Source organism: Somniosus microcephalus, chromosome 3, assembly GCF_052327205.1.
Source record: "Somniosus microcephalus isolate GS21.2 chromosome 3, FLI_Smic_1.0, whole genome shotgun sequence".
NCBI lineage: Eukaryota > Metazoa > Chordata > Chondrichthyes > Squaliformes > Somniosidae > Somniosus > Somniosus microcephalus.
In genome coordinates this window covers 322,869,087-322,894,972 of record NC_140989.1, presented here as the reverse complement: position 1 = coordinate 322,894,972, position 25,886 = coordinate 322,869,087, and the positions used below count along the sequence as shown (strand labels likewise).

General features: G+C 43.6%; 1 protein-coding gene across 7 annotated transcripts in view; it reads left to right on the top strand.

The window, feature by feature from the left end:
• Positions 1-25,886, top strand: part of LOC147122194 (ERI1 exoribonuclease 3-like) — a 491,903-nt gene that overhangs the window by 91,715 nt on the left and 374,302 nt on the right. For all 7 annotated transcript variants that reach the window (XM_085983080.1, XM_085983077.1, XM_085983078.1 and 4 more), the window contains 2 exons: positions 3,158-3,217; positions 7,956-8,047. In XM_085983080.1, the coding sequence (XP_085839206.1) occupies positions 3,158-3,217; positions 7,956-8,047 (152 nt within the window). The remainder of the gene's footprint in view (positions 1-3,157; positions 3,218-7,955; positions 8,048-25,886) is intronic.

Here is a 25,886-nt window from a genome sequence, read left to right as displayed (position 1 = left end):
ATTCACTCCCTCCACCACTGGCACACTGTGGCTGCAGTGTGCACCATCTACAAGATGCACTGCAGCAACTCGCCAAGGCTTCTTCGGCAACACCTCCCAAACCTGCGACCCCTACCAGCTAGAAGGACACGGGCAGCAGGTGCATGGGAACACCATCACCTCCAAGTTCCCCTCCAAGTTACACACCATCCTGACTTGGAATTGTATCGCTGTTCCTTTATCATCGCTGGGTCAAAATCCTGAAACTCCCTCCCTCACAGCGCTGTGGGAGTACCTTCACCACAAGGACTGCAGCGGTTCAAGAAGGGAGCTCATCACCACCTTCTCGAGGGCAATTTGGGATGGGCAATAAATGCTGGCCTTGCCAGCGACGCCCATATCCCAGGAATGAATAATAAAAAAAAAAAATCCTGTTGCACTAAACTTTCATTTTTATAGAACAGCCATCTTTGTGGGTATCTGGGTGATATCAATTAGTGATCAGTTATGAATGGTTTTCTGATGTAGACCAATGCCCACTAAATATTGGGTTGATATTGCACAAAGTAACTTACTTTAAGATTTTAACAGCTAGCAGAGAGAGGAAACTGACGTCCTCAGCACTCTGACTAGTTTTGAACCCAGCTTCCAGGATTGAAAGGAGTCTATTCAAATCTACTCTTAGATTCATCAAAGTAATTCAGAAATATTAAGGTGAAATAAAGTAAATAGAGCAACTAGATAGTGCCTATTCTTCTAGCAGTGGGCAGATATCTGTTGAATTGCTCCTAATTATTGCATAATGTTCCTTTTCTTTAGATCAGAATGGCAGTTAGCAAACAAACTGTTTCTTGAAATAGTTTTTCTTAGTTAGCAGTTATCAACCCTGCAGAGACAGTAGATGGTGTAGTTAAACTGTGCCCTTGAACAGCTTGCTACGTGTTTTAAGGAGTGATTTTTGTTACCAAAGAAGAATGAGTTGTTCACCAGGGATTTGTGCTTTATTTTAATACAAAACTGTTTTTCTGTTTCAAAATGTTTTATCTTTCTTTTCAAGTAATTTTGTATAGAATTGTTGAATGGTTACAGCACAGAAGGAGGCCATTCGGCCTGTCAAGCCAGTGCTGGCTCTCTGCAAGAGCACTTCAGCTAATCCCATTATAGAATCATAGAATGGTTACAAAGATTACAATAGTTATAAAGATTAGCTTTATACCAATCTTACAAAACAAGACTCTGCTACTATAGCACTTTGATGGCCCTCTTTCGTCTAACTATTCTGATGCTTGGAATAGGTTAAAATCTGACTGTGAAATACTAAATAAATGATGGCTTTCAAAAAATAGATCTCGCTTACACTTTCTTTCCCTTTTCTTCTTCCCCTCTCTCCTATTTCAGACCAATCCCCTCGTGCGTTCTCCCAGCCAGAATAGAGGGTAGGAATATTTAGGCTTCAGATTTCAGATTTCCTTGTATCTGCTGTTAATTCTATAATTAAAGGGGGAGATGATTGGAAAAGAACAATTAAGATGCAGCCTTAATTGTGTAATGGATGGCTAGCTAGAAGCATTGCCCCAGAATTTGCTGGAATGGTGCATCTCGTGGTGAGCGGCGTGAATTAGATTTTTTTTCCCTGACCCTTCAGATCGTATTATTTTTGCACGGCAAGTTCCCGGAAATGCGAATTGAGAACGGTGCGGTGACGTCAACTGAGCATTTGGGACCTCCTGAACGTCTGGTCTAATAGTCTATCTCCTTAACCAATGAAATTTAAGGATAAAGAATGAAACCAAGCGAACGATGGAGAAGGAAATAAAGTGAATTAGAGTCAAATTAGATACAGAAAGAGAAATAAAGAGTGGGAAAGAAAGACTGGATTAAGAGAGAGAGAAAAAGGAAAAGTAAGAAAAAAATGTAAAATTAAAAATGTTTAAAAAGCTCTAGGGAAAATTTACCACCTGCAGGAGAGAGACTCCACAGTCCCTTTTTGGGCCTCCAAGGTTGAGTGGGATGTCAGAACCATAAATCACGTCATTATCAGAGTCCTCACAACATGAAATACCAGCCCCAAATGGCTGCAACAAGATTCCTTCATATTTATGGCACAAATCCAGCAATTTCTTGACACTCGTGGAGATTGATGGCATGCTCCTGCTATTGCACGGCTAACTGCGGAGCAGTGCAAATTGTCCAGCAATTTGTTGAGATTTGTAACTACTGGCGTACCTCTTCCTCACCACAAATTGCTGGGTTTTTTACGCACTAATAATGACCGGTGCCATGAACTCCGCGCTATTTTCCCAGCAATTTCTGGGCCAATTCTTCCTACCTTCCATTCTTTGCGAGCTCTTGCCTCCATACGCGTTTCCTTTGCCAAATAGAGTTGGTAAGAGAACCGTAAATGTATTTGATTTTGATATCTTTCTGGTTTTACTGACAGTCCTACTGGCGGATCACTGAAAGGGGAAGTAGTCATAGAGATAGCCCGTCCACTGGTTGGGAGCATGGAGAGAGAAAAGAACAAAGGGATACAGGGTAGTCAGTCAGCCAGCTAGGTCTGGGGAAGAAACCTGGCTTAGTGAAGCCAGATTGCTAATAGTGTAGTGTTCTTTGTAGTTAGTTGAATTAAAGTGAGATTTCATTACATCTGTTACGTTGCATGTTCACTTGCTGTCTCTAAATAAAGTAGCTTAACAATTTACATCTGGCCTTGTTTCACCAAAGTGTTTCAATCTGCGCTCAACAGGATTAGGTAAGAGCATTTATGAAAGATCCAAAATCTAGTTCAGATCACTAGGGGGTCCTATTGTTACACCCTCAAGTTATGATGTATAATTAGATATTAGGTAGTATGTGCACATTCCTGAGTATAAGATGTTCGGACTGCTTACAGGAGTGACTAGCACTGCTGTGTCGGAGAAATTACCTAAGGCAGACTCTAAACTTTTAACAACCAGGTTCAGCCTGAGGCCTGTGGGTTGGAGACTTTGCTCTAGACCATAATAATAATTTTGCTTTAGATATTCTTTTGATATTTCAGGTTGTCTTTATAAAGTTTTTTGTATCATCCTTTGTCAAACCTATTGTTACTAATGCTCAAAGTACTCACAATCATCAGCCATGTAACCTTAACTAACTTAATCTGTTTGTAACTGGGTTTCTTATTTTCCATCTGTAGCTCACAGGGATTGTGCAGTCCATGGTGGATGGGAAACCAACATTACAGCAAGCCCTTCAGGTGAATAAGATGACATCTAGCACTAGAAGTTGTTTTGAACTGTCTCTTTTGACCTCAATAATTTAGCTATAATTTTGGTTTATCAGAGTGAGCTTTTTTGTTATCAAAGTTAATGCATTGGGCACTGTATTGAACTAGTGATCTTTTCATGTGGCCCTTGTATGGAATTAGCACACACGCTAGCGGGGCTGGGGTTATTTGTCTCTGGCCAGTCAGAAGCCTCTGAACTGCTCCAGAGACCCCCTTGCGGTTTCGAAGCGCTCCCCTATTCCTGAGTTCTGACCCCCGGACTTATTCGGTGGCGATGTAGACAGAAAACAACATGACTCGTGGTTTGGGTGCAAAACAGACCAGTATTTATTGAAAACAAAAGAAAGAAACAACTTTAAAAAATCGATATAGCTCTTATGCCTGGTACAACACTTTTGCTTAAACGCAGTACACTTAGTGTCCACTAGAGGGCTTCCTGCTCAGTGCAACACTACCTTATTTTAAATACAGTACTTTAATATAGACTTTAAAAAAAAATAGCTACACAGCGTTCACTACAGCTTGATGCAACACCCCTTTTAATACAGCTTTACATACAGTACTTTAAAACAGCTACTCCTTTTTAATACAGTTTTAAATACCGAATTCAATGTTCACTATAGCACTTCTCTGCTAAGTGCAACACTGTCTTGCTTAAATAGGGGAGGAGAAACGGACACAATGAAGGAAATCGACTAAAATCACAATTCTAACGAAATTCCCGCTTTACTCCCACCCCTATACCTATCCTAAGTTGCCTTGTGGAAGGCCAGAAAAATATATGCTCACCACTGGAAATGCCTGCTCCGTGTCCTGCAAACTTAGATCTTCACTGCTCCGAAGTGAAAAACACCCCAGTGTTTTAAAAGTAAACTGCTGGTGTTTCGCTTCTACAGGCAGACTTCCACCCTGTAGAGGGACACGGAGGCGAGGCCAGAGAGAGAGAGATGCTTCTGGGAAGCTATCTTTTATACCCCCATTTGGGGCCCACCCAGATCTGGATGTTTCTGGGCTAAAACAAAAGGGATCCAACTGCCCCATTGTCCAGTAATGGGTTTGAATATGTTCTCCCATTCATTTAAACGGTTTCTCCTCCGTTTGGATGTGTCCACTTGATATACAAACAAATGCTAATAGCATTCAATTTCTTTGTAAACAAAGCATTGTCCTGTGGTCATCTGGAGCTGCAATTGAGTGACAGTCTTGAGTGCTTAGCAAACAAAGTTCCTTTGTTCATGCTGGCAGTTTCAAGCACTTGATCTTAGAGTCAACATTGTATAACGTTCTGTAAACAGGCATCGATTGTCCTGCTGCAGGGCGGGGGGAAACTCCCCTTTGATTGACATATTTGACTGCCATTGAACCTTTCTTCACAGACACAGAAAGCTGTTTTCCAAGTCCTTTGTCTTCGGCCATGCGGTCTGACGGCCATTTTTGATCCCTGAAATTTTTAAAGGTGTATCACCCAGGGATTCTTTAATCAAAGAAATTAACCTTTGGAGCTGTAAATTATTGCGAATTCTTACACCCTGCTAAAACTGCCCATTACCATACAGTTACCAATTGATTTGGAATGCTTATTAGAAAAGTGAAGGTTCATTGCTTCCCTAATATTGAGGTAGGATAGAATGTGTAGACAAGCCCTTGTGTTTTAGTAAGATTGTAAATCATGTATTAAGTCAAAATTATTTGATTTAATTTTATAGTTTTAAGTTTTCAGTTTTTCCATATACAATCACTTGTTTCTTAAATCATTTTTTTTAATGAAACTGATGAAAAGCCACATTGCAAAAACTTAGTTGTCCAGTAGGTTATAGCATGTGCTGCAACACAAACCCGTTGTGGCATCCAGCATTTGCAGTTATCAAAGCAGGCTACTTCTGGCTGTTCCAGGAGTTGAGCTAGTCTGGAAACACTTATACAATGACACGATCACCTCTTAAGTCATGCTCAATGTGCAGTATTGGAACACTGTCATATGAGGATCAATACCACGGTAATTTTTGTGCTAATTTTAACCATTGCCAACTTTCATCATCAATATAAGCTGGATATTATGGGCTGTTCTCTGTCTCTTCTATGGGATAGACGGGGCCATTCTTTGCCCCCTCAAGTCCAAGGGGTGCAGACTTGAGTGTATCTGGCACACAACTGGTTTAGCCATGAATTGCCATATCTGGCTTGATCACATCAAGCACTACCGTGTCTTGCTCTCCTGTGGGGGGAAAAAAACACTCACTACTCCAAGATAATCCTGGAAAGCAACAATAATCCCTGTCTTTTTTCCACTACCAACTGTCTCCTTTAACCTCTCTCCCTTGCCCCCCCCCCCCCCACATTCACTTCCAACAACAATTGCGAGGAGTTCACGGACTTCTTTGTCACTAAGATTGAGGCCATCCATTCAGCTGCCTCTGTCTCATTTCCCTTCCTGTTGCCCACCAAGCCATACCACCCACCAAGATTCTTCCCTGCCCTAGCCCTGAGCCTACATTTTTCTCTAGTTTCTATCCTATCTCCCCTAATGCCCTCTCCGAACTGATCTTGTCCATGAGACACACGTTCTGCTCCCTTGACCGCACTCCAACTAAAGTGCTGACCACCCAAATTCCCTTCCTGACCTCCACGCTAGCTGACATTGTAAATGGTTCCCTCTGCTCACTGTACCACTCCTTTTCAAAATCGCCATCATCACCTATCTCTTAAAAGAAACAACACACTTGATCCCTCTGTTCTTGTGAACTACTGCCCCAACTCCAACCCAACTTTCCTCTCTCAAGTCCTTGAATATGTTGTGGTCTCCCAAATCTGTGCCCAACTTTCCCCCAACTCCATGTTTGAATCTCTCCAATCAGGTTTACACCCCGCTCTAGCCCGAATCAAAGTCACAAATGACTTTTATGGCTGTGACCATGGTGCATTTTCCCTCCTCGTCCTTCTTGACCTCTGTGTAGCCTTTGACAAGGTCGATCGCACTATCCTCCTTCAATGCTTTCCTTCAATTCCTCTTGTCCATTCTCCAGCTGAGTGGGACTGCTCTCGTTTGGTTCCACTCTTACCTGTTCAATTGTAACCAGAGCATCTCAAGTAATGGCTTCTCTTCCTGCCCCTGCATCATTACCTCTGGAGACCCCAAGGATCTATTCTTTGCCCCATCCTTTCCCTGATCCCCATGCTGCCCCTTGGTGACATCTTTGAAGACATGGGGTCAGCTTCCACAAGTATGATGATGACACCCTTCATTATCTCTCTACCACCTCGTTCGACCCCTCCAACGCCTCTGTGTTGTCAGACATCTGGTCCTGGGTGAGACACAGTTTCCTTCGGTTAAATATTGGGAAGACCAAAGCAATTGCCTTCAGTTCCTGCTACAAATCTATGCCATCCACCTCCTCGGCCACTGTCTCAGGTTGCTACCTTGGCCTCCTATTTGACCCCAAGCTGATCTTCTGACCCCATAGTCTCTTCTTCACAAAGACCACCTACTTCCATCTCCGTGACATCACCTGCTGCTGAAACCTTCATCCATGCCTTGTCCCCTCCAGAGCTGACTATTCCAAAGGTCTCCTGGCCAGCCTTCCATCTTCCAGCCTCCATAAACACCAGCTCATCCAAAGCTCTGCTGCCTATATCCTCTCCAGCGCCAAGTAGCTCTCACCCATCACTCTTGTACTCGCTGACTTTTAGAGGCTCCCGGCCCAACAGTGCTCCAAATTTCAAATTCTCATCCTTTTTGATTAAATTCTTTTGTGGCCTCACCCCTCCTTATATCTGTTAACCTTCTCCATCCCTACAACCACCTGAAAACTCAAAATATGTGTTCCTCCATCTCTGGCCTTTTGTGCTTCCCCCACTCTTTTACTCCTCCCATTGGCGTCCATGCCTTCAGTCGTATAGCCTCCACTCTTTGGAATTCTCTCACTAAATCCCTCTGCATCTTCACTTCTTCGCCTCCCTCTCCTCCTTTATTCAAGCTATTAATCACCATCCTAATATCTCCTTCTTTGGCTTGGCATTGACTTTTGTCTGATTTACACTTCTGTGAAGTACCTTGGGATGTTTTTCTACATTAAAGGCGCTATATGAATGCAAAATGTAAAGAATTTAGGAGAAATGTCTTTACACGGAGAATGCTGTGAATGTGGAAGTCACTGCCACATTGAGTAGTTAAAGAAGATAGCATTGACACATTTAAGGGGAGGCTTGATGCATACACGAGGGAGAAGGGAATGGAGGGGTATGAAGGCAGAGTGGTAAGAGATAATTAGAATGGAATGAGGCTTATGTGGAGTATAAAGCCAGCATATACTAGTTGGGCCATGTGGTAAACCACTGTTATACCTGTCTGTATGTGTATGTGTATTCCACTAGGTACAGGTCTGGACATGCCTCGGCTGACTCCTCCCACTATTCCAGGTATATCAGTGACTACCTCCCAGTCCCTTAGTATTCTGGACGGGTCGACCACTCGAGACTAGACCTTCATTCTTTAGTTAATAAAAGCCTGGTTGTTACTCGCTTAACCTCAGTCTTTTGAGTAATTGATGGCGCATCAGGCCAAATGGCCCATTTCTGTGCTGTTGATTCGATGTAGTATGTAAAAGTTGTTGATAGACAGAAGCACAGACAAGGTATTGCACCAGAGTACTAGATAAAGTTTAGTAACCACTCTCTTGCCCTCATTGATCAATCTTTTTGTTCTTTACAGATGGTTGATGACTGGATGAAAAAAGAAAGTTTGCTGGATCCTAAAATCAACTCCATCTTTGTAACATGTGGAGATTGGGATTTAAAAACAATGTAAGGAATTAGAATTTATAATATTGGATTATTAAGGGAATTTTGGGTCTATTCCTTACATTTACAATGATCAGTTAGTATTTTTATTACCTCCATTAATTCAACAGGCCTACTGGTCCTAACTGAATTTACTCTCCTAATCCATCTATTTGGCATCTTGGTTCTGACAACCACAACATTTATTTCTGCAAAGTAGATGTCTCTTAAGTACTTCATGTTTAGCCAGAACAACATCGAATGCTGAGCAGGAGGGAAAGTGTTGGGTTGGGCAACGAAAACATGTTCAAAGTGAAGGCTATTGAAGAGGTTTCTTAAAGCAGGGTGAGAGGTGGCAAGGTGGCCTCAGCTAGACAGGGAGTTCCAGAGGAGAGTACCTTGGTGGCTGAATGAGCTACTACTGGTGGTGCACGGGAGAAGTGAGGGACCACAAGTAACCTGGTGTCTGGAGAACTGAGGATGTGTGCGAACACAGAAGTTTTTGTTATTCGATTATAGGATGTGGGCGTCGCTGGCAAGGCCAGCATTTATTGCCCATCCCTATTTGCCCCTGAGAAGGTGGTGGTGAGCCGCTTTCTTGAACTGCTGCAGTCCGTGTGGCGAAGGTACTCCCACAGTGCTGTTAGATAGTGAGTTCCAGGATTTTGACCCAGCGACGATGAAGGATCGGCAATATATTTCCAAGTCAGGATGGTGTGTAACTTGGAGGGGAACTTGCAGGTGGTGGTGTTCCCATGCGCCTGCTGCTCTTGTCCTTCTAGGTGGAAGAGGTCGCGGGTTTGGGAGGTGCTGCCGAAGAAGCCTTGGCGAGTTGCTGCAGTGGATCTTATAGATGGTACACACTGCAGCCACGGTACGCCGGTGGTAGAGGGAGTGAATGTTTAAGGTGGTGGATGGGGTGCCAATCAAGCGGGCTGCTTTGTCCCGGATGGTGTTGAGCTTCTTCAGTGTTGTTGGAATTGCACTGATCCAGGCAAGTGGAGATTATTCCATCACACTCCTTACTTGTGCTTTGTAGGTGATGGAACGGCTTTGGGGAGTCAGGAGGTGAGACACTCACTGCAGAATACCTAGCCTCTGACCTGCTCTTGTTGCCACAGTATTTATGTGGCTGGTCCAGTTAAGCTTCTGTTAATGGTGACCCCCAGGATGTTGATGATGGGGGATTCAGCGATGGTAATGACGTTGAATGTCAAGGGGCGGTGGTTAGACTCAAGCTTGTTGGAGATAGTCATATTCATGCCACAGAAGTGCCAGGCAGTTACCTACCACTTATCAGCCCAAGTCTGAATGTCATCCAGGTTTTGTTACATGTGGGCATGGACTGTTTCATTATCTCAGGAGTTGTGAATGGCTCTGAACACTGTGCAGTCATCAGCGAGCATCCCCATTTCTGACCTTATGATGGAGGGAAGGTCATTGATGAAGCAGCTGAAGATGATTGGGCCTAGGGCACTGCCTGAGGAACTCTTGCAGCGATGTCCTGGGGCTGCGATGATTGACCTTCTACCACCACAACCATCTTCCTTTGGGCTAGGTAGCCCCCCGATTCCCATTGACTTCAGTTTTATTCGGGCTCCTTGGTGCCACACTCGGTCAAATGCTGCCTTGATGTCGACGGCAGTCACTCTCACCTCACCTCTGGAATTCAGCTCCTTTTGTCCATGTTTGGACCAAGGCTATAATGAGGTCGGGAGCCGAGTGGTCTTGGCGGAACCCAAACTGAGCATCAGTGAGCAAGGTTATTGGTGAGTAAGTGCAGCTTGATAGCACTGTTGACGACACCTTCCATCACTTTGCTGATGATTGAGAGTAGACTGATGGGGTGGTAATTGGCTGGATTGGATTTGTCCTGCTTTTTGTGGACAGTACATACCTGGGCAGTTTTCCATATTGTTGGATAGATGCCAGTGTTGTAGCTGTACTGGAACAGCTTGGCTGGAGGCGCGGTTAGTTCTGGAGCACAAGTCTTCAGCACGATAGCTGGGATGTTGTCGGGGCCCGTAGCCTTTGCTGTATCCAGTATGCTCAGCCGTTTCTTGGTATCACGTGGAGTGAATTGATTTGGCTGAAACCGGCTTCTGTGATGGTGGGGACCTCGGGAGTAGGCCGATATGGATCATCCACTTGGCGCTTCTGGCTGAAGATGATTGCAAATGCTTCAGCCTTGTATTTTGCACTCACGTGCTGGGCTCCACCATCATTGAGGATGGGGATATTCATGGAGTCTCCTCCCCCCCCCCCCCCCCCCCCCCCTGGTTAGTTGTTTAATGGTCCACCACCATTCATGACTGGATGAGGCAGAACTGCAGAGCTTTGATCTGTTCTGTTGATTGTGGGATTGTTTAGCCCTGTCTATAGCATGCTGCTTCTGCTTTTTAGCATGCATGTAGTCCTGTGTTGCAGCTTCCCCAGGTTGGCACCTCATTTTTAGGTATGCCTGGTGCTGTTCTTGGCATGCTCTTCTACACTCCTTTATTGAACCAGGGCTGGTCCGCTGGCTTGATGGTTATGGTAGAGTGAGAGATATGCTGGGCCATGAGGTTACAGATTGTGGTGGAATACAATTCTGCTGCTGCTGATGGACGACAGCGCCTCATGGATGCCCAGTTTTGAGCTGTTAGATCTGTTTTGAATCTATCCCATTTAGCACGGTGGTAGTGCCACATTAACTCGATGGAGGGTGTCTGCCGTGAGAAGACGGGACATCGTCTCCACAATGACTGTGCGGTGGTCACTGCTACCAATACTGTCATGGACAGATGCATCTGCAACAGGTGGATTGGTGAGGACGAAGTCAAGTAGGTTTTTCCCTCGTGTTGGTTCTCTCACCACCTGTCACAGGCCCAAACTAGCAGCTATTTCCTTCAGGACTCGGCCAGCTCCGTCAGTAGTGGTGCTACCAAGCCATTCTTAGTGATGGACATTGAAGTCCCCCACCCAGAGTACATTTTTTTCCTGCTACTCTGTGCTTCTTCCAAGTGGTGATTCATCAGCTGAGGGAGGGCGGTAGGTGGTAATCAGCAGGAGGTTTCCTTGTCCATGCTTGACCTGAAGCCATGAGACTTCATGGGGTCCGGAGTCCATGTTGAGAACTCCCAGGGCCACTCCTTCCTGACTGTATACCATTGTGCCGCCACCCCTGGTGGGTCTATCCTGTTGGTGGGACAGGACATACCCAGGGATGGTGATGGAGTTTGGGACCTTGGCTGAAAGGTATGATTCAGTGAGTATGAGACTGTCAGGCTGTTGCTTGACTAGTCTGAGCGACAGCTCTCCCAATTTTGGCACAAGTCCCCAGATGTTAGTGAGGAGGACTTTGCAGGGTCGGCTGGGCTGGGTGTGCCATTGCCGTGTCGATAACCGGTGCCGAGGTTGATGCCGGATTGTCTGTTCGGTTTCATTCTTAGTTGTAGCGGTTTGTTACAACTGAGTGGCTTGCTAGGCCATTTCAGAGGGCAGTTAAGAGTCAACCACATTGCTGTGGGTCTGGAGTTACACATAGGCTAGACCAGGTAAGGACGGCAGATTTCCTTCCCTAAAGCACATTAGTGAACCAGATGGGATAATCTGATAGTTTCATGGTTACCATTACTAATGCTAGCTTTTTATTCCAGATTTATTTAATTAACTGAATTTAAAATCCCCAGCTGCCGATTTGAACACCTGGGTGTGATTTTCATTCAGAAGTCGGGAAGGAGGCGGGACTACAACTTTCGGGGTTGTAGTCCCGCCTCCATCAAGATGCGGCCAGTCCACGTGATTTTAACTTGATTGACCTTGTTGAGCCCGCCCAGCGGGCTCAGCAGGCCAATTAAGGGCCACCCGGCAACAGGTGATGTCACAGACTGAAATTTCATCTGTCAAGACAGCTTGACAGATGAAATATCAGTGTTTCACAGCTGTTTGAAGCTGTCAAACACTGAGAGTCTTACTTCTAACCTGAGTCCTTCTACGCAGACTCAGTTAGAAATCTCACTGGCACTGAAAGCTCAGGCTGTCACTTTTGACAGATCACAGCCATTCTGCTTTCTGTGCTGGCTGAATGATGGAGGAAGGAAGGCTGTAAAGGTAAGTACAGGTAATTTAAACTTCTTTACACACTTTAGACACACCAAACACACTTACCTTTGCACTCATGCACCATCACTCACCTGAACACTGACATCTCGACCCCTCCAAGTCCTTCAACCCGACGGCCCGACGACTCTAACCTGGCGTGGTTTGGAGCCGTCGGGAATCCCACACGACAACCTTCAAAATAGGGATTAGGCTAAAAACAGCCTGTTAACTACCTGTTAACAGGCAGTTAATTGGCACTAATCCCTTCCCGCCTCGGGTCGGCGGGTCCCAGTGCGGGGCGGGAACCCGCCTCCTTTGAAACTTACATGGAGGCGGGGTTTTGGGCGGGATGGTGTTGGGGCCCCCGAATTCAGGAATTTAACCCCCCGCACGCCTCCAATCACGACTCCACGGCACACTGAAAATCGACCCCTCTTTCTCTGGATCACTAGTCCAGGCCTCTTACCACTTTGCTACCGTTCCCTTGTAAAAGATTGTTGAGGTATGGTGGGGGAGTCTTGGAACTGAGGATGGGAATTTTGAAATGTATTAATTGTACACGAGGAGCTTGATGAGAATGATGAGAGTGTCTGACTTTGTGCAAGTGAGAACATGAGCTTTGCTGTTTACTTCTTTCGTAAGTTGAGGCAGGAGGCTGGTTAAGAAAGCCTTAGAAAAATTAAGCCTTGAGATGAAAAGTTCCTGAATGAGGTGGGCAGCGTTGTCAAGTGCAATAAAGTGATCTTGGTAACAGAGCAAATGTGGGGTTGAACTGAGATTCTTCATGTCCGGATTGAGTTTGAGTTGCAGACAGGGTAGGTATGGAGTCAAGATCACAGAAATGTATCTGCTAGCAGAAGCCAAAGTGGATTATCTTAGAATATATCTGATTACAGTTTAACTTGTTCTTTGGGTTGGGGTAAGAGGATAACCCAGTAGAAAAATTGAGTTAGGCCGGGTTTTTTTTTTGTATTTATATTGTAAAGCACGTTTATCAATTTAGACTCTTTCCTAACGCAAATAACCTGCACCGCCCGTTTCCGAATCTGAACCAGATAGATCTGGCTAGCATGAGTGAGGAATATTAAGTTAGGCATTTATACTTGCAGCAGGCAGGTTATACAAGCACATCGATTAGCATTGCATTTATACAAGCATGTACATGCTGTGTCATAAATCACGTGCATGCTGTGTCAGAAATTACATACATGCCTGCACGAGTGTAGAGGCTGAGTTTCAGTTAGTAGTGCCCAATATTGGCAACCAATATAACTTGATACACATGTTATGTCTAACCACTGATAGTGCCTACTGGCCCAAAAATCTGAAAATTCAGGGCACATTTTGAGTGATCCCATAATCAACGTATCAGATCAAAGCTGCCACATCCAGTCGTGAGTAGTGGTGGACAGTTAAACAACTAACGGGAGGAGGAGGAGGTTCCATGAATATCCCCATCTTCAATGATGGCGGACCACTAGAGTGCAAAAGACAAGGCTGAAGCGTTTGCAACCATCTTCAGCCAGAAGTGCCAAGTGGATGATCCATATCGGCCTCCGCCTGAGGTCCCCACCATCACAGAAGCCAGTCTTCAGCCAATTCGATTCACTCCGCGTGATATCAAGAAACGGCTGAGCGCACTGGATACAGCAAAGACTATGGGCCCCGACAACATCCCACTCGTTCTCCAGAACTAGCCATGCCTCTAACCAAGCCGTTCCAGTACAGCTACAACATTGGCATCTACCTGACAATGTGGAAAACTGCCCAGGTATGTATTGTCCACAAAAAGCAGGACAAAGCCAATCCAGCCAATTACTACCCCATCAGTCTACTCTCAATCATCAGCAAAGTGATGGAAGGTGTCACCGATGCTCAGTTTGGGTTCCGCCATGGCCACTTGGCTCCAGACCTCATTACAGCCCTGGTCCAAACAAAAGAGCTGAATTCCAGAGGTAAGGTGAGACTGACTGCCCTTGAGATCAAGGCAGCCTTTGACTGAGTGTAGCATCAAGGAGCGCTAGTAAAATTGAAGTCAATCGGGGAAAACTCTCCACTGGTTGGAGCACAAAGGAAGATGGTTGTGGTTGTTGGAGGTCAATCATCTTAGCCCCAGGACATCGCTGCAGGAGTTCCTCAGGGCAGTGTCCTAGGCACAACCATTTTCAGCTGCCTCATCAGTGACCTTCCCTCCATGATAAGGTCACAAGTTGGAATGTTCGCTGATGATTGCACAGTGTTCAGTTCAATTCGCAACTCCTCCGATTATGAAGCAGTCCATGCCCGCATGCAGCAAGACCTGGATGATATTCAGGCTTGGGCTGATAAGTCGCAAACAACATTCATAGAATCATAGAATGGTTACAGCGTAGAAGGAGGCCATTCGGCCCATCAAGCCCGTGCCGACTCCCTGCAAGAGCACTTAAGCTAGTCCCACACCCCTGCCCTTTCCTCGTAGTCCTGCAGATTTTTTTCTTTCAGGTACTTATCCAATTCCATTTTGAAAGCCACGATTGAGTTTGCCTCCACCACCCTGTCAGGCAGTGCATTCCAGATCCCAAACACTTGCTGCGTAAAAGAGACTTTCCTCATGTCGCCTTTGGTTCTTTTGCCAATCACCTTAGATCTGTGCCCTCTGGTTCTCGACCCTTCTGCTAATGGGAACAGTTTCTCTATCTACTCTGTCTAGACCCATCATGATTTTTAACAACTCTATCAGATCTCCTCTCAACCTTCTCTGCTCTAAGGAGAACAACCCTAGCTTCTCTAGTCTAGCTATGTAACTGAAGTTCCTCATCCCTGGAACCATTCTCGTAAATCTTTTCTGCATCCTCTCTAAGGTCTTCGCATCCTTCCTAAAGTACAGTGCCCAGAATTGGACACAATATTCCAGTTGAGGCCGAACCAGTGTTTTATAAAGGTGGTTCATAACTTCCTTACTTTTGTGCTCTTTGCCTCTCTTTATGAATGATCCCATATGCTTTTGTAACCACTTTCTCAACCTGCCCTGCCAACTTCAGCGATTTGTGCACATATACCCCCAGGTCTCTCTGTTCATGCACCCCCTTCAGGATTGTACCCTTTAGTTTATATTGCCTCTCCTCGTTCTTCCTACCAAAATGTATCACTTTGCACTTTTCTGCATTAAATTTCATCTGTCACATGCCTGCCCATTTCACCAGCCTGTGTGTGTCTTATTGAAGTCTATCACTATCCTCCTCAGTGTTCACTATGGTTCCAAGTTTGGTGTTATTTGCAAATTTTGAAACTGTGCCCTGTACACCCAAGTCCAAGTTATTAATATACATAAAGAAAAGCAGTGGTCCTAGTACCGACCACTGGGGAACTTTAGTATACTATGATCACTGTTCCCTAAATGTTCCCCTACTGACACTTGCCCCACCTCATTCCCCAGAACCAGATCCAGCAATGCCTCCTCCCTCGTTGGTCCCGAAACGTACTGATCAAGAAAGTTCTCCTGAACACACTTCAGAACTTCCCCCTTTCTGCCCTTTACACTATTACTATCCCAGTCTATATTAAGATAGTTGAAGTTACCCCATTATCACGACTCTATAGTTCTTGCATCTCTCTGTAATTTCCCTGAAAATTTCCCACTCTATATCCTTCCCACTAGTTGGTGGCTTATAGAATTCACCTCGTAGTGTAATAGCCCCTCTATTATTTCTTAACTCTAACCAAATAGATTCTGTCCTTGATCCCTCCAGGACATCTTCTCTCTCCAGCACTGTAACATTCTCCTTAACCAATATTTCTACCCTACCGCCTTTCTTTCCTTCCGTATCTTTCCTGAACACCTTATATCCAGGAATATTTAATATCCAATCCAGATTTATTTTGAGCCAGGTCTCCATTATCGCCACAACATCATATTTCCATGTGGCTATTTGCGCCTGCAGCTCGCCAGCCCCATTCGCTCCACACAAGTGCTAGGCAATGACTGTCTCCAACAAGTGAGAGTCTAACCACCGCCCCTTGACATTCAACGGCATTACCATCACCGAGTCCCCGACCATCAACATCCTGGGGGCCACCATTGACCAGAAACTTAACTGGCCCAGCCACATAAATACTGTGGCCACAAGAGCAGGTCAGATGCTGGGTATTCTGCGGCGAGTGTCTCCCCTCCTGACTCCCCAAAGCCTTTCCAGCATCTACAAGGCACAAGTCAGGAGTGTGATGGACTACTCTCCACTTGCCTGGATGAGTGCAGCTCCAACAACACTCCAGAAGCTTGACACCAGCCAGGACAAAGCAGCCCGCTTGATTGGCACCCCATCCACCACCTTAAACATTCACTCCCTCCACCACCGACGTACCGTGGCTGCAGTGTGTACCATCTACAAGATGCACTGCAGCAACTCAGTAAGGTTTCTTCGGCAGCACCTCCCAAACCCGCGACCTCTACCACCTAGAAAGACAAAGGCAGCAGACGCATGGGAACGCCATCGCCTTCAATTTCCCCTCCAAGTCACACACCATCCTGACTTGGAAATATATTGCCGTTCCTTCATTGTCGCTGGGTCAAAATCCTGGAACTCCCTCCTTAACAGCACTATGAGAGTACTTTCACCACGCAGACTGCAGTGGTTCAAGAAGGCAGCTCACCACCACCTTCTCGAGGACAATTAGGAATGGGCCGAATACTGTCCTTCCCAGCGACGTCCACATCCCAGGAACGAATTTTAAAAAAATCACAACACACATTGAAATCTGTTTGTTGTGCCAGATTCAGCTGTTGTACTGAAGCCAACACAAGACTATTTACTCATCAAATTGCTGCTTTGTATGGGTGTCAACAAAGGTGGAGGAGTCACAATAGATATAGATCCAGCAGCTGTATACTGGATTTTTGTGTTGAATTTGCAGTGTTATGGATATATAATTTATTGTGAAAATCATATTGGGGCCAAATTTAGATTGGCCAAATTGATGTTTACGTTCGGAAACAACCTCGGCGGTTGGTACACTTACCATTCCATTAATGGCGCTGCTTCGGCAGCTGCCATTTTTTAAAGGGCCTTCCCTTAGGCGGCAGGACATCTGCCTGTTTCAGGCAGTAGAGCTATTGATTATGCAAATCGGGATCCTTGGACGTAGTTTAGATCCCGATAGCAATTTTCAGGGACATGGATGAATGCCATTCATCTGTCTTGGCGTTGAGTGGTCAAACCAGCCATCCTTCGAGGGGCCGCTGCTGGCTGCTCCGAAAACAGCCCAGAAATGTTTTTGGTTATATTTTTGTGAAGCCAAGTGTGGCTCCTCTTGACTCCACAAAAGTATTGAGGGTCACTGCTGACCTGAGCTCGCTGCCCTCCCCTCACCAGGATCTACCTGTGGGCTGGCATGGTGTCCAAGTTGCCCGATAGTGTGCTGGTATGAAAATGAAGCCCGACCTCCTAACTGGTTCAGGTCTCCCACAAGCAGGGACGGGCAATCTGCCTTCTGAAAGTTAAAATCTGGTCCATTATTCTGGAGGCCCATTCCTTTGGAAACAGAGTCCTGTTTGTATAAGCTGTCAGGCAGACTCCCTCTTGATTTGTTGCTGCTCTTTCCTTCCAGCTAGCAATTCACTGTCCAAGCCATAAGTTTTCTCATTCTTTAAAATTATGTAGGGGGTCGATAGACTAGACATAGAGAAGATGTTTCCGTTTGGTGGGGGAGTTCAAAACTAGGGGCCATAAATATCAGATCATCACTTATAAATCCAATAGGGAATTCGTGAGGGACTTTTTTACTCAGAATGCAGAACGCGCCAGCAACATTCCCTTGCGCGTCCGCGCAGCTCTGCCAGTCCCACGCAGACACGAATTAGGAGGAACATTGCTCGCTACCATGTGGAGTAGTTGAGGCGAATAGCATAGATGCATTTAAGGGGAAGCTAGATAAATGCATGAGGGAAAAAGGAATAGAAAAAGATATGCTGATAGGATTAGATGATGTAGGATGGGAAGAGGCTCGTGTGGAGAATAAACACCGGCATAGACCAGTTAGGCCAAATGGCCTATTTCTGTGCGGTAAATTCTGTGTAATTCTATGTAATATCTCTGCCCTCTGCTACTGGTACAAAACTTGAAAAGAAAAGTGCAATTTAAAAATAATTTCCTTTTTATGTGTACATTTATAAATATTTAAAAATAAATCTTTTTTTGTGCAGTATTTTTCTTCTTTTCATGCACTGGTAACGGAAAGGACATGGAAAGGTCTTTAAAATTGCTGTATGGGAGGGCAGACCAGTGGAGGAGATGAAGGGATGCACATTGATTTGTATTTTTTGGAGCCTCTTGGGTCATTGAGGTGCCCTGCTGTATAAATGGGGCAACTAGGAGAACCAAATGGCTCCAAGGCACAACTATAAACAAAGTGATAGCCTTCTCTTGTATCATTCTAATACACAGCCACTTTACAATCGCATACGGTAAGTTTTTGTTTAATTTTGCGGCAAGAGTAGAGAAATCAATCTATACCATTCACTCAGAGCATTTCAATGCAAAGCAGCTGCAGCATGGGTAAGAAAACTGAATTAGCAGCTGGTGTGTAAAAGAGAGCATGTATATCTGGACTCATTTAGAAGTTAAGATGTTATTAAATTTATTTATATTTTATTGTAGTAATTTATTTATTAAGAAAAATTACCAAGATGAAATAATTACAGAAATTCAAATGGGGAATTAACATAGATTCGCTTTATTATATAATATAGACTTATTAAAGGCCAAAGATGCTGCAAAGTTAAGTTTTTCTGTTCGTCTTGTAATTAGTTTCAATTCCCCTTCGGAAACAAAATAGATATGTAGTTAGCATAATGATTGGCTCTAATTGAGCCTTGGTAATTCCTCGGTTCTGTTTTGAAACCTTTTATCTATTTTAGAATAAAATTAACAACCACACAGTGTTTGTATTTTTTTACAGTATGTAAGACATGAGATTGTGGCCTACTCCCATTTTTTTGTAACTGTGGTACTTTTATTTAATATTTTGGCGAATGTGAATGTTATGTTTATTAAGGTTCGATAAATTGGTGCTGAAAAATAGGATTTTTCTTTTTCACAGTTTGTACCTAGTATCAGAATTGTCCACTCCCTGTATGCGTTAAAGGTAGAATAAAGCTCTCTCTACATTGGGGGTGAAATTGGCCTTTGACAGTAGCACAAAACAGGCGATAGCGAATCAACAGCCCATTTTACACCCCACCCGATTTTCTTTCCCAAGTGGATTTAACACTTAAATGGCCAAATATTTTAACTTGGCAACTTGTCACAACTTGACTCAAATGGCGGAGCAGATTAGTTTGTAACCAGATTTGTCAAGAAAACATTTGCCTTTCTATGTTCATATTGCACGGATTCATGGAAATGACCATGCAGTCTTGAAGCTTCATATCGTGACAATATCAGATTACCTTTTTTTGGCATGCATTCACTATTTAATTTATCCACTTGGTGTTGGCAAATTTCAGAATTAAACACCAACTCAAGATTAATTAACTTTTAGGAACAAATACATTGTTAGTTGATATTTATGAAGGGGCTAAACAAGCAGACGTTACACTTTTGGTCTATTGGAATTAGTCTCATCAATAAGTTGGTTATCTTTAACAGTTTCACGTATAGAGCCAATCTTTACCTTTTCGGTGTTTAATTTGAAAAAAAGTGTTGCAACTATTTTTTGTTGACCGGGCAACAAATATTACCTAAAAGCTCCTGAGGATGAAATATTAGGTGGATTCTCAATTTTATATCTAATTAAATTTCAGATTGTTAGATTAAGCTAATATATTATATATATATATATATCTGAACGCTTATTGTTTAATTATTCTTAGATATTTTTCTGAGGACTTCATTTCAGCCAATGCCTCTTTTGCAAACAGTTTATTATAATGTGGTTTGATTCCTAGTAAATAGGGTCATTGGATCTATTTATGTTGTAAACTTGGGATCACATGCTGACTTTGAAATGGAGCCTGTTACTGTCAAAGCTTCTCGGATAACAAAAATAGCCATATTGCAGTAACAATATGGCCCAGAATTTGATGAAAAAATGATGACGTGTGAACGACGCCGCCATTATTAGTGTTCAAATCGACCAGCAACTTGTGGCGTGGAAGAGATACCGCATGAATTGCAAAGCGCCATAAATTGCTGGCCAGTTTGTGCCAATCCGCTGTTAGCATTGCAAAAAGGGCATCTCCTCCTTAACTTCCCTGTGATTTTCATGAAGTTGCATTAAACATGCCCCAGAAAGTTAAATCTAGTAATTAACAGCGCAAGTACCCTTTTAACGATGTGATAATTGTTAATGACTGCCAATCAACCTCTCTGGCCCAGAAAATTAACAATTAAAAATATGGAGTCTTCAGGTAGTGAATTGTTGGTGGAGATTTTTAAAATGTAATTTTTTTTTTAACTTTTCCTTTCCATCTCTTTTTCCTCTCTCAATGCAATCTTTCTTTCCCTCTCTTTATTTCTCTTTCTGTACCTGATTTGACATTGAATTCACCCACTTTGATTCACCCTCCTTCTCGGTCCTTCCTCTGTTTACTTTTCAATCCTTAAATCTAATTGGTTAAGGAGATACACTGTTTGTCCCGTTGTTCTCCACGGTCCCAGATGCCCTGTTGCCCTTGTTGCACTGTTATCAGCTCGCACTTCCAGCAACTTTGTGCGCAAAAATGTTAAAAGCTGAAGGGTGCAGGACAAAGTCTAACTAACGGACATGCCACGAGATGCCCTGCTCCAGCAAATTTTGGCCCTATATAACAAAAACTTGAATACTTTACTGCTACTTGCCTTCTCACTTTCCTATCAAATCTCTGTTTCTCATTCTTTACCTTTTTCTATTTTTATTATTTTTTTACTTTTGTCACCAGTTTTCTTTTCATTCGCCAATGTCTTCAGGAGAGTAGAGACCATCCCAAGGGCAATAGTCACCCTCTAATATCTCACCTAAGTAGCTATTATTCATATGTGAGCTTAGACAGTGAGTGTTAACAGGATATTCAGCTGTAGGAGCATCCTGACCTCACCTGATGTCCACATACATGCACTTCCCAGGAAGGGTCAGTACACAGCACAAAGGAACAGAAACCTAGGCTGATTTCCCTCACTCCACCCCCAACCACAACCCCACTCCTGGGCCCAGGATATTGAGGCCAATTGCAATACCCTGCCACTGCTCCTGGCTGAAGACAGCCATTTCAGCACAGATTAGGATAAATGTAGAACTTCCCTGGTTTATTCAACTCCGTACCACATGATGTGGTGTATTTCCTCCACAGCCATATAGGGAGATCTGCTTTTGCTTCATTTTTTTCTGATAACTATTTTGCACTTTTTCCTTTGATTTTTAAAAAAAAATTTAAATATTTTCCTTGTGTGTTATCTAGTGTCTTCTGAGTATGAATCATATTGAAGTGAAAAATGGCATCTGATTGACTGAAAACTGGCTCCAAAAGCCAGTCTTTTAGCTAATTAAGGTATGGAACTCAAGGTTGACAGTCATGTCATTGATGTGGCCAGGTCAATCTCTGATGCAATTATTTACATAAAATAGAGAAACACTACCAGTAAATGAGTAGTCTCATCTGTGACGGTAGCCTGATCATGCCTGCACATAGCTATGTGTATCAAGGGTAAAAAGAAAAATATCAACATTGATTTTAAAAATGTTCATTTAAAAGGCAATATACAATTTTTATTCCCTCACACATCCAAAAATTTGCCAACGTGCTGGTGCTTGAGATTTTACTTTGATTACTTCTTGGGGAAATTTTGTTTTTAATTTTTTCTCAGGCTTTGGGCAATGTTCGTAAGGCTGCATTTATTGTTTACAAAAGCAAAATACTGCGGATGCTGGAAATCTGAAATAAAAACAGAAAATGCTGGAAATACTCAGCAGGTCAGGCAGCATCTGTGAAGTGAGAAACCGATTAATGTTTCAAGTTGATGACCTTTCGTCAGAACTGCCTGACCTGCTGAGTATTTCCAGCATTTTTTGCATTTGTCTGTTCTTTGTTGCCCTGAGAGTTGGTGAACCACTGCAGTCCTTGGGTGATGGTGCTCCCACAATGATGTTAGGTAAGGAATTCTAGGAATTTGACCTCTCTATGATGAAAGAACAGCATTATCTGCCCAAGTCATGATGGTATGTGACTTGGAAGGGAACTTGGAGGTGATGTTACTGCTCTTGGTGGTTGTGGTTGCAGAACTGGGAGGTACTGTTGGAGTCAGTTTGGTGAATTGCTGCAGTGCATTCTGTAGATAGTACAAACAGCACCCACCGTGCACCAGTAGGGGGTGGCTATTTAGTCCAGTGGCAGGAGGGCTATCAAGTAGACTGCTCTGTCCTTGAGCTTCCTGAGTGTTGCGGCTGCACTCATCCAGACAAGCGCTTAGTATTCCATCACACTCCTGACTTGGAACCTTGTAAATGGCGGCGAGGCTTTGAGGAGTCAGGAGGTGAGTTAATCATTGCAGAGCACCCAGCATCTGTTCTGCTCTTCTAGCCGCAGTGTTCATATGGCTGGTCCAGTTAAGCTTCTGGTCAGTGGTGATTACCAGGATGTCAATGGCGGTGCCTTTGAATTTGGCTTGTACATTTATCAAAAAAGCGAGTGTAAATAGGCTCGTTGGTCTAATGTAGTGGATATGGTACTGGACTAGCAACTCAGACATTGTAAGTTTAAATCCCACCATGGCAAGTTGTGAAATTGAATTCAGTAGGTCTGGCATCACAAAAGAATTGTTCCACCCACATAGTAAGCTGAGTTCCTTTAGTGAAGCCAGACATACATATTGGAATTCATGAAATAGTACCTTGTTCGCATCTTCTCAGATGCTTCCTGATGCCTGAGAAGATCAAACCTTTAAGTGTGGTGGGGGGGAGGGGGCAGTGTTAGTACTGAGAGGAAACTGTGAAATGGGAGGGAAAAATAATTTAATTCAGTACTTAATTTTGGCCAAAACTGAATTGACACCATTTGTGTAATGGAGAGGGAGAGAAGAGAAATGATGATGGAGCATTTGTCTTCAGTCACAAGAAGGTGACTAAACTGTCGGCATGTGACAATTTCAAACCAATAGGAAGCTAAAGCATGTGAGGATGAATATATGAGGATCAGTGATTTTCTGTCGTGGATTAGAGTCCAGCAAGAATTAGTAATTCACTTTCTTAGCTTACTTTTTTTTTAAACTTTAAATATCAGGCTACTGACAGTCATTTCTAACTTAATACCCTCCCAATATTCCTCCGGGCTGGCTCGGGTCTTTTGTTATGAGTTGATTGGGCTGTAACACTCTGCGGTGAAAATGTAATTAGGTTTGTGTTTCACTCCCGGACACAGATGGGGTAAATACTGCTGTTGGCAGGGGACCTTCCATGTGTTGTCTGAAGTCAGCTGTGTTCCATTTAGCATCAACGCTTGTTTTCCTCCACTCCAATTCCTTCTCTGACCCAACATTATTGGTAGTGGCACTTCATTTTGTCGTAGTTAAACATCCCATTCTTGCATTCCTGTAGATAACGGAGTGAAAACAAAATCAGCACGTTTCTGTTTTGCTTAGGTCTTAACAATCTATTCCCCTAACTTGCACTATATATCTATAAATGAATGTGAGCAGATTTCATTCTTTTCATTTTCACACAAATAATTTCCTCTCTTTCATTTCTGTAAATAATAGTTACCATATGTCTAACTGTGTCCAGGAGCTCTGAGGTGACAGCAGTGTTGACAGCCTCATGCAATATTTATTGAGGCCTGGATGTTGCCTGTGTGACCTCGGGGTCATTCAGTTAACTGTCACACACTTGGATTTTAATGGGATCAGTTGTCCACTACACTGGAGATTTCAACTTTGTCACCACTAGCTAACGGAGTCCAACCAGGTTCCCCCTTTAGTAACCAGTGTAACATACTGTTCAGAACGTGCCTTAAAAAATACATTAAATGCTCAAACCACTGTTTCCTTTCAAAATAAAGAGCCTGATGCCAGATTTCATTAGCACATGTTGACAGCTGCCATGGAGTCAAATTTTCTATTTTCAGAGTCCTTAATGCCAAAATTCTATTTCATGGGCACTGACATTTAGCACTGATGTGCTGCTCACAGACTTGTTACAGTGCGGAAAGAAATGGCTAAAAATGCTCCACTGGTTAGAAATATATAAGTGCTTCACAACAAAACCTGTGCTCAGTCATCACCCAGAGAATGACCTTAGGGAACACATCCATACAAAAACATTTCAAAAATTCACCTCTTAGATGGAAGTGACGGATAGATGAATTGGAAATGCTCACAGTACGGCAGAGTTTGGGTGACTGGGTGGGTATGTTATATTTTTGGAGATCTATTCCAGATATTTTTTCTTGGGTTCAGCATTTTGGGGCCACTCTTGTGGGAATGCCCCCTTGCTGCATACGAACTAGAGTATGTCTTTGCCCTCCCAGCAGCAAGATAATCTGTAGTGAGCCCAGGGGTTAAACAGAAAAAAAAAATCATTGTATTTTAACATACTGGCTATATTATGTAACCTCACAATCCTCCTTGACTTTAGATGGTGGTAGAATAAACATTCTACTAGTCTACCACTTAGGCTATAATTTGCCTGTTTTATTATACAATAAATGGTAAGTGAGTGGTAGCTGTAAATTTACAGTTGTTACATGCTTACTATCCCTCCTTGGAAGATAGAAAATAATACAATTGTATCTTCTGCATCAGACTTCAATATGAACTGGCACAAGGTCCTTGAATATTAACCTTATTTGATGGCTTACTGCTGACCTTCTATGGAAAATCTCTGGTTTATCTAAATATCTCTGATGGCTTCAGCAGACTACTCATTTGCAATAAGACTGGCTGAGAAATACTTTTCAAAATTTGGCCAGGTGAAAGAAGATCTTAAAATGAGTTTCTTAAAGTAAAAATAGCTTCCAATCAGACATATGTATAACCAACACTCTCACAATGCTGGTATTCGAACTGAATGGCTTGTTCCCTCCCTCCGATACCTGACCAGGTATAACGTCTATATTTTGGGACAGTTGAATATCAAAACAAGCTGTGAGTAAACCTGTTTTTTTAGCATCATATGTACCGTGATGGAAAAAAGGAAGTGTATACCTTTTTAAAAATTCATTCATGGGATGTGGGCATCACTGGCAAGGCCAGTATTTATTGCCCATCCCTAATTGTCCTTAAGAAGGTGGTGGTGAGCCACCTTCTTGAACTGCTGCTGTCCGTGTGGTGAAGGTACGCCCACAGTGCTTTTTGGTAGGGAGTTCCAGGATTTTGACCCAGCGATGATGAAGGAACAGTGATATATTTCCAAGTCAGGATGGCGTGTGACTTGGAGGGGAACTTGCAGGTGGTGGTGTTCTCATGCACCTGTTGACCTTGTCCTTCTAGGTGGAAGAGGTTGCAGGTTTGGGAGGTGCTGTCAAAGAAGCCTTGGCGAGTTGCTGCATTTCATCTTGTACATGGTACACACTGCAGCTACGGTGTGCCGGTGGTGGAGAGAGTGAATGTTTAAGCTGGTGGATGGGGTGCCAATCAAGCGGGCTGCTTTGTTCTTGATTGTGTCGAGCTTCTTGAATGTTGTTGGAGCTGCACTCATCCAGGCAAGTGGAGAATATTCCATCACACATCTGACTTGTGCCTTGTAGATGATGAAAAGGTTTTGGGGTGTCAGGAGGTGAGTCACTTGCCGCAGAATACCCAGCCTCTGACCCACTCTTGTAGCTACAGTATTTATGTGG